This window comes from Vipera berus (genome assembly GCF_964194415.1).
Source record: "Vipera berus genome assembly, chromosome: 5".
Taxonomy (NCBI): domain Eukaryota; kingdom Metazoa; phylum Chordata; class Lepidosauria; order Squamata; family Viperidae; genus Vipera; species Vipera berus.
The window spans coordinates 60,294,327-60,307,220 of record NC_138207.1 but is presented as its reverse complement, the minus strand read 5'-3'; the positions used below and the strand labels follow the sequence as shown (position 1 = coordinate 60,307,220).

The following is a 12,894-nucleotide window of genomic DNA, read 5'->3' as shown; positions in this document are numbered from 1 at the left end:
TGTTGAATATGAAGCTCCGTTGGCTGCTTCAGACTTGAATACTTTACATCTCTACTCAGAAGTGTGTGAATGAGTCACAAGATCCAGTAAAGAAAGACCTTATTTTTGCATGTTGCATACACGTATATGAAGTTGCTTTGGCATCTGCCTTCTTTTTAGTGCAGTTTAAATGAACCATGTACCCGCACTATTCGTTAATGCATTTGTTAATCTTTCTTTCCTTATTAAATGCCCAGGGTCGATTGCCTGTAAAGTGGATGGCACCAGAAGCTCTATTTGATAGAGTTTACACACATCAAAGTGATGTGTAAGTAATTATATCTTATAACCTTCTTTTATCTTCTTCAAATAACTTTACAGCTTCCTCCAATGAAATGGAATTACGTATGAAAACATATATTAAACCGATTTAATTGTATCTCATGTAACTTTTCCTTTCAACCTTTGAATCATCATAGGAAATTACTTACTATAGTATAAGTTGGACATATTTATACTAGGGGAAATTTAGTAAGTGTTTTTTTTTGAATAAAAAAAGGCATTTTCCCCCTTACCGCTGTAGACTGAAAAGCCAAAGAAAACAATGAATATTTTCAATTTTATTCCTGATGTGTGAATTATTTCTTTCAGCAATATTATTCTAAGTAGGGTTTCTCCTTCCTGGCTTTTCTGAAACTCCTGATTGCTGTTTAATTTCCCAGTTTTTTTTAATGGTCTGTATATAAGTATAACTATATATGGTTATAGTTATATCTAGCTATATAGTTATAGTTTTATGGTTAATTGATTTTAACTCTATTGATTTATTGTCATGGTTTAAATTTTGAATATTTTTTTATTGTTTTAAGCTGTCCTGAAAGTTTTTAATTGACAGGATTTTTCATTGTAGACATAATGTGACCTTTGCACTGGATAACGCTCTGGCTCCAGAATTTTGTACCAGTTGCAACTTACAGATACTTTTCAGGGATAGCCTCATGTAAAGTACATTGTGCTATTTGACTTGGCTTGTTAGTAAGATACAGTTAGCCCAACTGCCCAACCAGTTCAGAAAGAGCTTTAGTTAGCACATTAACTTTACTTAGGTAAACATATTCCTCATCACAGCTGACTCCTGAAATTCAGTGACAGAAATCAAGGAGTACTTTCAATCTGCAAACTTGTTCTTTCTTAATCTAATTTCAGCTTGTTCTCTCTCATCCATTCTCATCTATTCATTTCGATAATGTTCAAGGATACCAATTGTATTAGATAACAGGGAGAAATAGATCTGGGTGTCTTCAACATAGTGATGCCATCTAAGTCAAAACTATGAAATAAATAGTGAACTCTAGACCACCCAGAAGGATACCATAGTTGATAATACAATCTCATCAAGAATGTCTGGGAATCCATGAAGATGACCAACCTAATCTCAGTACCACACTCCAGAAGAAACCCCAACGAAAATGGAACCTGATTATCAATTTTATGCAAATGCATCCACCTGAAGCTGGAAGGCTACGCCTTTCTCAATAATCCTCCAAGAATGGAATATATGAGTTTGAGTTATAATTATAGAGATTCCAGGTCAACAGAAAATTATTCTGGCTTTCATTTAGGCAGGAGAACACTCCGGTTAGACCATGGGTGTCAAACTCAATCACGTCACGTAACATATCATGACGTATTGCGACATTTTTTGCCTTTGTGAGGCTGGAGTGGACGTGGCCTTTGTGTGAAGCATCTGTCCCACGGGCCACCAGTTTGACACCCCTGGATTAGACCATGATAAAAGTTTCTAAACAGTTTAATATTTTGAACCAATCTCAAAACCATTCCTGTGTTGTTGTTTTTTAAATGGTAAGTCTTTAATTTTCAACTATAAGGAATTTCATAGGATTTAGGCCCATCTATCACATAGGTTGGATTACGTATTACATGATTTTATGACCACTATGCATTCTGAAATTTTGTGCTCTGATTTATTTTTAAATTTGTGGAGATTTAAGTATAGGATAAGATACTGCACTGGTCTGATTCACACACATTCTATTCTCTTTTAATTTTTTCAGGTGGTCATTTGGTGTCCTAATGTGGGAGATCTTCACTTTAGGTGGGTCACCATACCCAGGAATTCCAGTGGAAGAGCTTTTCAAATTGCTTAAAGAAGGACACAGAATGGACAAACCTGCTAATTGCACCAATGAACTGTAAGAACTTTAGGCATATATACATAGAATGGATTAACATGCGTTTGTGATATCATGCAGTTTTTGTCCTTTTATTTAAGTCTACGTGACATGAACACAGTGTATGGTTTACTAGAACACAATTCACATTTTCTCTTGCAATTACTCAAATGGATTAGAAAATTAACTGACAATAAGTTGATATGAAGTATTAATAACTATTTCATCATGGTTATAGAAAAATCTTTATTTAAAAGTTCTCAAATGGGGATTGCCAAATGTGAAAAACAACTGAAATTTTACTTCCCTCCAAACAGCATCCAGTTGTTCCATTAATGCAGGAAATACAATATAAGCAGTCCTCAGCTTATGACCACAATTGAGCTCAAAATTTCTGTTGTTAAGTGAGACATTTGTTAAGTGAGTTTTGCCCCATTTTATGACCTTTCTTGCCACAGTTGTTAAGCGAATCACTGCAGTTGTTAAGTTAGTAACACGGCTGTTAAGTGAATCTGGTTTCCCCATTGACTTTACTTGTCAGAAGGTCACAAAATGACCCTGGACACTGCAATTGTCATAAATATGTGTCAGTAGCCAAGCACCTGAATTTTGATCATGTGACCACAGGGATGTTGCAATGGTCATAAGTGTGCAAAACTTACTGTCATAAGTCACTGTTTTCAGTGACGTTGTAACTTTGAATGGTCACTAAATGAAGTGTTGTAAGTTGAGGACTACTTGTGAAGCATTATTAAAAAAGGAAGCCAAGGCCTTGCCATGATATCAGAGGGGTCACAAAGTGACTTTTTAATTGTGTCTATAGTGTGAATGTGTATTATGTGTATGTATGTGAGAGACAGTGTGTTTAACGTGGTATGTTCAACTTCAGAGAAACTGAAGTCAAAATACCCTTTAATAGCAAAAAATTATTTTAACTATATGTAACAGAGTATGTTTGCGTTGCTTTCTTTTGTTGCTTTCTCCCTCTGGCTCCACTTTTTAATACAGTTAATACATTTAATACCTGGCTGCATTTAATACATTTGGAGGAGGGCTGTCCTTTATTTCCAAGTGCCTTTTCAATTTGAAAATATCACCCGCAGCGGTAGCGTTTGTGCTATTTTAAGTCATTTTTATAAAAGATGTCTTTGCAGAAATGAGATAAAACATTTAATACAATGGGAGTGTTATCTGTTGCATCTGAAGTCCATTGCATTAACACCCACTAAATGGAGATTGTCCTGCATATGAAAGCAAAATATTTTTAGAAAGAGGAGGAAAAAAAACCAGAAATCATTATCTAGTTTGAATTCAGCAAGAGTTTGTTTTGATTAGATAATTGTTCAGGACCAGAAAAGCATTTGAAAAGCATTTAAAGCTTTTACCTAACTCACATGGTTATACCCCCCTCAGACTGCTTTCCTTGAACCTCTGCAGCCATAGCATATGGTTTGCAGATTTCTCATATAATCGGCAATAAGCTTTCTATCTTCTGCTTATGTATGGAATTATAGTACAATCTGGACAGATTTCCAGACAATTAGAATAGCCTTTTCTCTTTAGTGCAGCATTAGGATTAGCTCCAACTGAATGCCATTAATGGGATATTCCATGCCAATTTAATTTACTTTAATTTATCTAGAAGGGTGGAAATAGTCATCACACACGGGGAGTATATTTTGGTGATTTACTGTTCCATTCCCCCTGTGATAATACATAATTTGGGGGATTGGAACTGATAGGGACAGTATTGATAAGCTCACTTGTTTTTATACTTTCTTTTTTAGAAGATAAGCATTAAACAGTGCCGCATAAGCAAGGAAGACTTGTATATCATGTTCAGCAAGGCTCACCACTTCCAGGTCTGAAGCTTTTTAGGTAGCATAATATTTATTTTAGGCAAAGGAAGATTTTGACAGCCAGGGAAGATACAATTCCCAGTAGCTCCAGCTTCTATAGCCAAGCATCAGATATAACGGGATGTGTAATTCAACAATAATTGGAAGACCATATTTTTTTCTATAGAAATCATTGCTCTAAAGCCTAATAATGAAACTAGTATGGACACATACGGATAGGGAATGAGAACCAGTATAACTTATCTGGAAATGAGTACAAATGACTTTTCAAAATTCTCTATCAAATTTGTGAGCAAGAAGGTTAAGGAGGATAATTTTTTTAAATTTTGCAACATTTTCTGAAGGACAGGATGCCCTCGTAGTTAAAATGAGCACCAGAAGGAAGAGTTTCCTGCTGTTCTTTTACCTTGTATTTAGTATAAGCGGAAAAATCATGGTGTTGAATTACAAAAACATCACATTCATCCTTAAAAGTTGTTCACAATCTCTTTTCTGCTGATAGAATTTCTACAGCAAATTCATTGCATAAGAATGGTATTTAAATGTATTATTTAATTAATTAGTAAGGCCACACCTGGAATACTGCATCCAGTTTTGGTCACCACGATGTAAAAAAGATGTTGAGACTCTAGAAAGAGTACAGAGAAGGGCAACAAAGATGATTGGGGGACTGGAGGCTAAAACATATAGGGAACGGTTGCTGGAATTGGGTATGTGTAATTTAACGAAGAGAAGGGAGATGGGTGACATGATAGCAGTGTTCCAATATCTCAGGGGCTGCCACAAAGAAGAGGGAGTCAAGCTATTCTCCAAAGCACCTGAAAGCAGGATAAGAAGCAACAGATGGAAACTAGTCAAGGAGAGAAGCAACCTAGAACTAAGGAGAAACTTCCTGACAGTTAGAACAATTAACCAGTGGAACAACCTGCCTCCAGAAGAGGTGAATGCTCCAACACTGGACATTTTTAAGAAGAGACTGGACAGCCATTTGTATGAAATGGTATAGGGTTTCCTGCCTGAGTAGGGGGTTGGACTAGATGACCTCCAAGGTCCCTTCCAATTACTACTACTACTACTACTACTACTACTACTACTACTACTAATTATTATTATTATTATTATTATTATTATTATTATTATTATTATTATTATTATTATTATTATTATTATTATTATTATTATTATTATTATTATGCCTAGTACTAAATTCATCTCCAATCCTCTGGACCACAGGGACATTTTCTTAAAGAGCAAAATAGTTGAAAGACATGTAAAGATGTGAATACATAATGACTTCTTGCTGAACAGCAGTGAGATATTATGAATATGCCATAGATACATTAATTAACATAATAAAATGCTGGTTTCCACAGCTACATGATGATGAGAGATTGTTGGCATGCAGTGCCTTCACAGAGACCTACTTTTAAACAGCTTGTGGAAGATTTAGATCGGATCCTCACACTTACAACTAATGAGGTGAGTAAAACAATTGCTACTTAAATATTAAGTAAAAAATGGCAGTAAGAGTTGTTGAGGTAATCCTCATTGGCAACCAGCATATTGCAGAAATCTAGATGCTGGGATTTCTTTATGGCACATTTGGACATGTGCAACAAAACAAAATCTGTACACAAATAATTCCTTTGGGACATAGTAAAATAAAGTAACCTACAAGGTGTAAGGTAAGATAATTGGACAAGAAATGTACTTGGGGATGGAATGATAGACATTTAAATGGAAAACAATAGGGATGGATAAATGGGAAGACAGAATGGATTTATTTAAACTGTAAGTACGCTCTCTTTCAAGGTCCCAATAAAATTAGTTGAAATGTCTATTATATCGCTCACATAATGCTTTTATGATGAGTTAAAGGAACACTTTTATATTGTACTGTGTTTTTAACCTTTGCAGAGTCAAATAAATAGACACTTTGCAGAATCCTTGCTGAATGATAATGATAATACTTGATTCTAAATGGTTATGCTGTTATAATCTAGATCTTCTAATTTTGGGATACTATCAAAATTGACTGATATATATGAACTAGAAAGACCTAACATGTCAATCTGTTTGGTACTCTTAGCCCTAACCCTAAATCTCTTCTTCAGACATGCACACACACAAACAAATAATTTAGAATCAAATCTAATCTTTTTAATTCTGCTCTACTTCTTTAGTTTTGCTAACACAGGATGAAACACTAGAATTTTAGTACATAATATACATGGGAGTCTGAATATTGTACCAGTATTTTAACTGGGAAAAAGTAGGAAGGGATGGCTAAGATATACAACTTCTGAAACTTAGATTTAATTTGAAATATGTTTTTTTCCAAAGAGTTTTTGGAAGCTATTTGGAAGTAGGATGCACTTGGATAATAACAAGGGAAAGATATTCTGGAATGTGACAGTAAAAATCACATATGCATGCCTATGCCAATGGCTACCTCAAATGTTGAAATTGAGTAAGAGTTATTGCATAAATTGGTTCTAGTCCTGAACTGACCGCATGAATCTGTTGAATCTGCTCAAATCACATGGATGTAATCTTCTTCTAATAGCTTCCTCCTTACATTTGTGCCAAAAGTGTCCTGCTCCATCTTATTTCTCAAAGCCGTCATTCTAATTTATATGAGGAAATTATTACTTCTTTGAAGTCAATGAGAGCTTTGCCATTGATGGCAGAGACACAACATTTTAACCCTGCATGTTCATATGAGTTTCATATTGTCTCTGGATAGCATAGAGATAACAGATACCAGATATGTAAAAATATGCTTATGAGATATGGAAGTAATGTTAAATCAAAATTTCACTACTAATTCATTTTTGCTATTTGTTTTGCTCTAATTTATTTTACAGTGAATTTATCATTATTAATGTGTCTTAACTATTTTGACTTTTTTTAATGGTGGTCAGGAAATGTCTTTGAAAACCTAGCTTTATTCAATTGGTTTTTCTCATCTCAGAACCAAAATTTGGTTTAGCAAATGAAACGCTTGCATTTAAATGAAAACAGCTGTTCTGCAGAAGTTGAAAGAGAAGAAGCAATTGAAGGAACAAAATAACTTTATTCTCCTGCCAGAACTGTTATTTCTAGAAACGTTTTAATCCAGCTTTCAATTCGGTTGATCCAATGGCTTGTTTTGCCTCCATAGAAATGCAGTGGGTACTGTTCAGCATTAGATGTTTCTTTGCATCCATTTTTTTAAAAAAATGGATTTTTTTCAAGGAACACTCTCAATTCCTTGCGTGGTTTTGGCCAATTTCACTGATGCTTGCTTAAAAGAATGGCTCAGTTGATTGGGTTCCACAATTATTCATGTAGCAAAAATAAAACAAACAAAAAAACTACATTGTGCTGCAGCACATTTACCCTCACTGAAATGTCAAGGTATTATAAATCAGTCAGTTCAGTTGAATGAAATGATCTTTCTTTCTGTAAATCATTTCCATGTGTTGGACAAAAATAGTTCTCTGTAAGGGCGAAAATTTGTTTTTTGGTGTTTTTTTTTAAATCATGGCAAAAAGTTTCATTTTGATGTGGTTAATGTATGTGTTTCAAATAGTGTGGTTGAAGTTGATGTTGGAACATATAAAGTACATATGCCTCAGAAGTCCTTTTGCTGTTGTTTTGGTTTTCCTTTTTCGTATCTCCCTGGAAATACTTGGCTTCATGAGGAGTTGCTATTTCATTTTTATCCCATTCTTCCAATGGTGACTGAGAGCAGAGCGAAAGGGACTTTCTCCTTCGCCATTCTCTTACCTCCATATTATTCCTGGTGTATTGTTTATTTATTAATGCATGTAATAAAAGCTTATTAAGACCAAAGCCCACACAAGGCAATTCTCTATTACCTTTTTTTAAAAAAAAACATTTTTAGCATCTGTAAGAACAGCTTAAAAAGTGTTGAAACTCACTTAAAGTTAACCAGCGTGGCAGTTGACAGCCCATTTTGTAGGAGGGAATTCTGCGAAGAAAGATCTCTTGAAAATACCCCTTCTTTTCTTCTTCCCAAATAATTTGAACTTAATGGTGAATACTTTCGCAAAGCCCACGTAGCCGACTTTTTGGGCTTAAGCAGCTTTCTGTAGGTTTAGGTAGTCTCTACCGGTCTAAGCCTCAAGATAAGCTGGATAAGATAAGATGGAATTGGGTATGTGTAGTTTAATGAAGAGAAGGGTGAGGGGTGACATGATAGCAGTGTTCCAATATCTCAGGGGCTGCCACAAAGAAGAGGGAGTCACGTTATTCTCCAAACCACCTGAAAGCAGGACAAGAAGCAACGGATGGAAACTAGTCAAGGAGAGAAGCAACCTAGAACTAAGGAGAAACTTCCTGACAGTTAGAACAATTAACCAGTGGAACAACCTGCCTCCAGAAGTGGTGAATGCTCCAACACTGGAGGTTTTTAAGAAGAGACTGGCCAGCCATTTGTCTGAAATGGTATAGGGTTTCCTGCCTGAGCAGGGGGTTGGACTAGATGACCTCCAAGGTCCCTTCCAACCTATTATTATTATTATTATTATTATTATTATTATTATTATTATTATTATTATTATTATTATTATTATTATTATTATTATTATTATTATCTCAAGGTCATCCAGTAATTTTCATAAAGGGGATGTACAAGGTAAAGAAGAGGAGGCACTTGTGACCAGTAACTCATCTGAAAAGTCTCAACTTGTTTGTTTTTACTTTGTGCATGTCTATTAAATGTATATGAAGCATGGTATCATCTTAAGGCAATACAGATTGACTTGTTCGTTTACTTTGCATTTCAGGAATATCTAGATCTCAGTGGACCACTAGAACAGTACTCACCTAGCTATCCGGATACAAGGAGTTCCTGTTCTTCAGGCGACGATTCTGTTTTTTCTTCTGATCCAATGTCTTATGAACCTTGCCTGCCTAAGTACCAACATATAAATGGAAGCATCAAAACATGAAAAGAACTTCTGCTGTTCCACAAAGGAATGAAACCAGAGCATCTGTCTACCATGCGAAAAAAGAGTCTCTTGCTTCAGATCCACAAGATTTTGTTTTACATAAAGAAATACAAGGACCAAAAGAAAACCAAAATTGGGAAAAAAGTGGCCTAATTATGGGGGGAAAAAGCAGTAGCTTGAAACATCAGTCAATACTATGAAGAGAAGAATTTTTATAGGCCATTTGTGGACACCCATTAGCAAGTTAGCTCTTTGGCCTTGAAGCCAAAACAGCCTTTTTTAAAAATCAATGGACAAGTTGGACTTGGGGCAAACTGCAGACCAGCCTTCTTTGTTTATTTTGTAATATTTTGAGAAAATATATGTTGACACACACTTACAGAGCACAAATGCAATATATAAGTGCTGGATGTATGTAAATATAATCAAATATGTACAAATATATATTATATATTTACAATGAATTATTTTTTTGTATTGATTTAAAAATGCATCTCCCACTTCAAGGAAATTAGTCTTTCTTTCTTTCTTTCTTTTAAAAAAAGAAACAGCTATTTGTAACTACTCTTCTTGCATAAGGCTTTTTTTTTCCAATCCTCCTCCTCCTCCTCCTCCTCCTCCTCCTCCTCCTCCTCCTCCTCCTCCTCCTCCTCCCAAATCCAAAGGTGAAAAATATTTTACTTTCAGGGAAAATGGTATATCATTAATTTATTAATTAATTGGTAATGTACAAAACAATTAATCTTTTACAGGATTGTGTTATGTTGTAATTTAAATGGCATTTCTATGCAGACAGCACAAAGAACTAGTAGATATATTGCTCAAAAGTTACTAGTTGTCAATTTTTTTAAAAAAGAGAGAAATATTTACAGTATATAACTAATTTTGGAAATTAAATTTCTGATTAACTTGGGTTTCAAACGTTGAATGAGAGGCTGTTGCTTTAACTAAAATCAAAACTCTCAAAAATAAAAATGTGTCCTTTATCAACAAAGTATCTTTTTTCTTACTCTCTCTTCAGTTCTTGCATTGTTACACTTCAAGATTGCAACTCCTATGTCCTAACTCCTAAAGAACAAGGCAGCAACATAGCCATTTAGAAAAGCATATTTCTCCAGTTTTTCCCAATTTATATCTAAGAAATTGTTTAATGGGATGAACACAAACAAGCACTGAACAAATTTTAGACATACTTAAAATAGGAATGTATTGTAATTTGTCTAAACTGTGCTACAATTTTTAAAGTGTCCCAGTCGTTCATTTGACTAGAAACCACCAGTAGTCCTCAACTTACAACCACAATTGAGCCCAGAATTTATATTGCTAAGTGAGACAGTTGTTAAGTGAATTTTGGTCCATTTTACTACCATTCTTGCCACAGTTGTTAAGTGGATCACTGCAGTTGTTAAGTTAGTAACACAGTTGTTAAATAAATCTGGCTTCCCCATTGACTTTGCTTGTCAGAAGGTCACAAAATGTGATCACATGATCCCAGGACACTGCGATTATCATAAACAGGAGTCAGTTGCCAAACATCTGAATTTTGATCATGTGATTATGGGGATGTTGCAACGGTCATAAGTGTGAAAAATTGTCATAAGTCACTTTTTTCAGTGCTATTGTAAGCTCGAATGTCACTAAATGAACTGTTGTAAATTGAGTCCAATCTGTACTAAATATCTAGCTCTGCTTTCTGGCTGTATTAAAGTTACTAATTTTTTTTATTTATTTTATTTTAATCCCATTTATATCCCATTTATATATATTGAGAAAGTAGCAAATGGCAATAATTATGGAACTTCATTGGAATATCTGGATGGTTACTTTATATCTATTTATTACAAATCATCACAAATAATTCCACTTACCCAGTCTTAAACATTAATGCCTGGCCAGAAATATTACATTCCTGTAACATGCTCTTCAGAATTAAAAACATTTTCACACTTGACACAATTTTAGATTGGTGTAACCATGCAATATGAATGCAGTTTAAGCTGACTTGTTTAACAAGAGAGGGACAGAGGTACATGAAAAGGTTATTTTCTTTTGTACTAACAATTAGAAGTTTTCCACAGACAATGTTAATGATACAAAATAAATTTTTATTTTTATTTTACACAGTGATTTTAAAGTTTCCACATAATGGATTATTTTATGTGATGCACAAATAAATTCCAAACTATGTTAGATTGCATCAGCAAGTCCATTTATGGTGTCTGGTAGATATCTTCACTGGACACCTGAATCATGAGAAAGGTGATTTAACATGTCCTTTCTCTAGTGGCTTGCTACACGGTGGCTAAATTTGGCATTCTTGTAATGTTTCCAAGCCTTTTCTTGTGCAGAATATTTACTAACTACAATAGCAATCTTAAAGTTCCACCACACATACAATTTCTATAAATTATTCTTTTTTGAGACTACTTCACAGAAATGTAAAAGAAAATTTAGGGAAAGGGGAATCCACTTTTCCCAGAATATGTCTACTCCCTGATTAATCTATGATATTTTGTTACCCATAGTTATTGGTTAATTGCTTAGAATGTTAAAAGCTGGTGGACACATTAAGCAGATTGCTGGTTGTTGGCAAGCTATTTTGGTGACTTTTGCATAAGGAAATTAATTGGTTATGGAAATTGATGTAATAAAAATGACATTGGCAAAACCAAGCTTTATTTGGCATGCTGTATCAAAATAATACAACGATGTCTTAAGTGCTATATGTGATGTGATATTTTATACCATGTTACTAGAGAAATGGCTATTATTATTTTATGTTGATGGACTCGTGAAGGAGCTGGAAGGTGTTTTCACAGATGCCCTTACTTTTGGAGAGTGCAGTGGCATTAAAAGAAAAAGAGAAATCTTAAAAGAAAGACTTTAAGCTGGCAAGAGCCACTTTTACATTTGGGAGAAGCCAGTGACCGAGATGGACTTTTTTGTCTAGACATTTATTTCTGGCATAGTTTAATATTTTAGATCTATATTCAGTAGAATATAGTACTCCTTCCACAGACTCTGTTGCCACAGAGATGTATAAACGGGAAAGTAAATATTACACTTGGGAATGTGAGCTCAATGCCAGCCCATGAGATGACCACACTGGTGTTGGAGTAAATTTACTCAAGGCTGTCAGATGATCTAGCACTATCTTGATCCTGGGAACAGATCTGGTTGAGAGATGTACTTTTAAAGCACAGCTTGTTTTCCAGGTAGATTGCTACCCCCACAAAAGGCTAATTTATAACTAGGATAGTTTATACATAGCCACAGTTAACAAGGAAAAAGCAATGGTGAGAACACTCAGCACTATTTCTGGATTTAGGAGAGAGAGGGAGAAAGGAAAAGAAAAACAATCGAACAAAGAACAAAGATTGAAACAATTCAACTGTTTTTCTTCTTTCTAAAGAGTTTTCTGATATTGGTAATAAAACAATCATCTCAAGAGTTGCATCCTTGAATTCCTGCTGCTGATCATTCTATTTCCAATATTGATATGGGTGAACACTGAATGTATGGTGCAGTGGTTTTGATACTGTACTGGGAAATTGCTCCAATAGGGTGACTTTAGACCTTTCCCTCCCCCTCTGCCTCTCCCTCTCCCTCTATCTATCTCCCTCTCTCTCCCCAAGCTATCTTAGAAAATATTTCAGAGGGATTGGATGAAAAATCAGTTTGGTCTAGTGGTTAAGGCACCAAGCTAGAAAGCAAAAGACCACTTTAGCCCACCTTAGCTGGGGGACTTTGGGCCAGTCACTCAGCCCAGCCTACTTTGTAAAGTTGCTGTTGTGGGGATACTAGGAGGAAAGTATGTTGGCTATGTTTGCTGCCTTTGAGTTATTTGTAAAAATAATAAAGCTAGGATATAAATAAATAATAAGCTGGCCACTTTGACATGTTAGA

General features: G+C 34.9%; 1 protein-coding gene across 4 annotated transcripts in view; it reads left to right on the top strand.

Annotated features, from left to right (window-relative positions):
- Positions 1 to 11,130, top strand: part of FGFR2 (fibroblast growth factor receptor 2) — a 127,332-nt gene extending 116,202 nt beyond the window's left edge. For all 4 annotated transcript variants that reach the window (XM_081328966.1, XM_081328964.1, XM_081328965.1 and 1 more), the window contains 4 exons: positions 237 to 307; positions 2,055 to 2,192; positions 5,404 to 5,509; positions 8,824 to 11,130. In XM_081328966.1, the coding sequence (XP_081185092.1) occupies positions 237 to 307; positions 2,055 to 2,192; positions 5,404 to 5,509; positions 8,824 to 8,988 (480 nt within the window). In that variant the 3' untranslated portion in view covers positions 8,989 to 11,130. The remainder of the gene's footprint in view (positions 1 to 236; positions 308 to 2,054; positions 2,193 to 5,403; positions 5,510 to 8,823) is intronic.
- Positions 11,131 to 12,894: the final 1,764 nt, after the last annotated feature.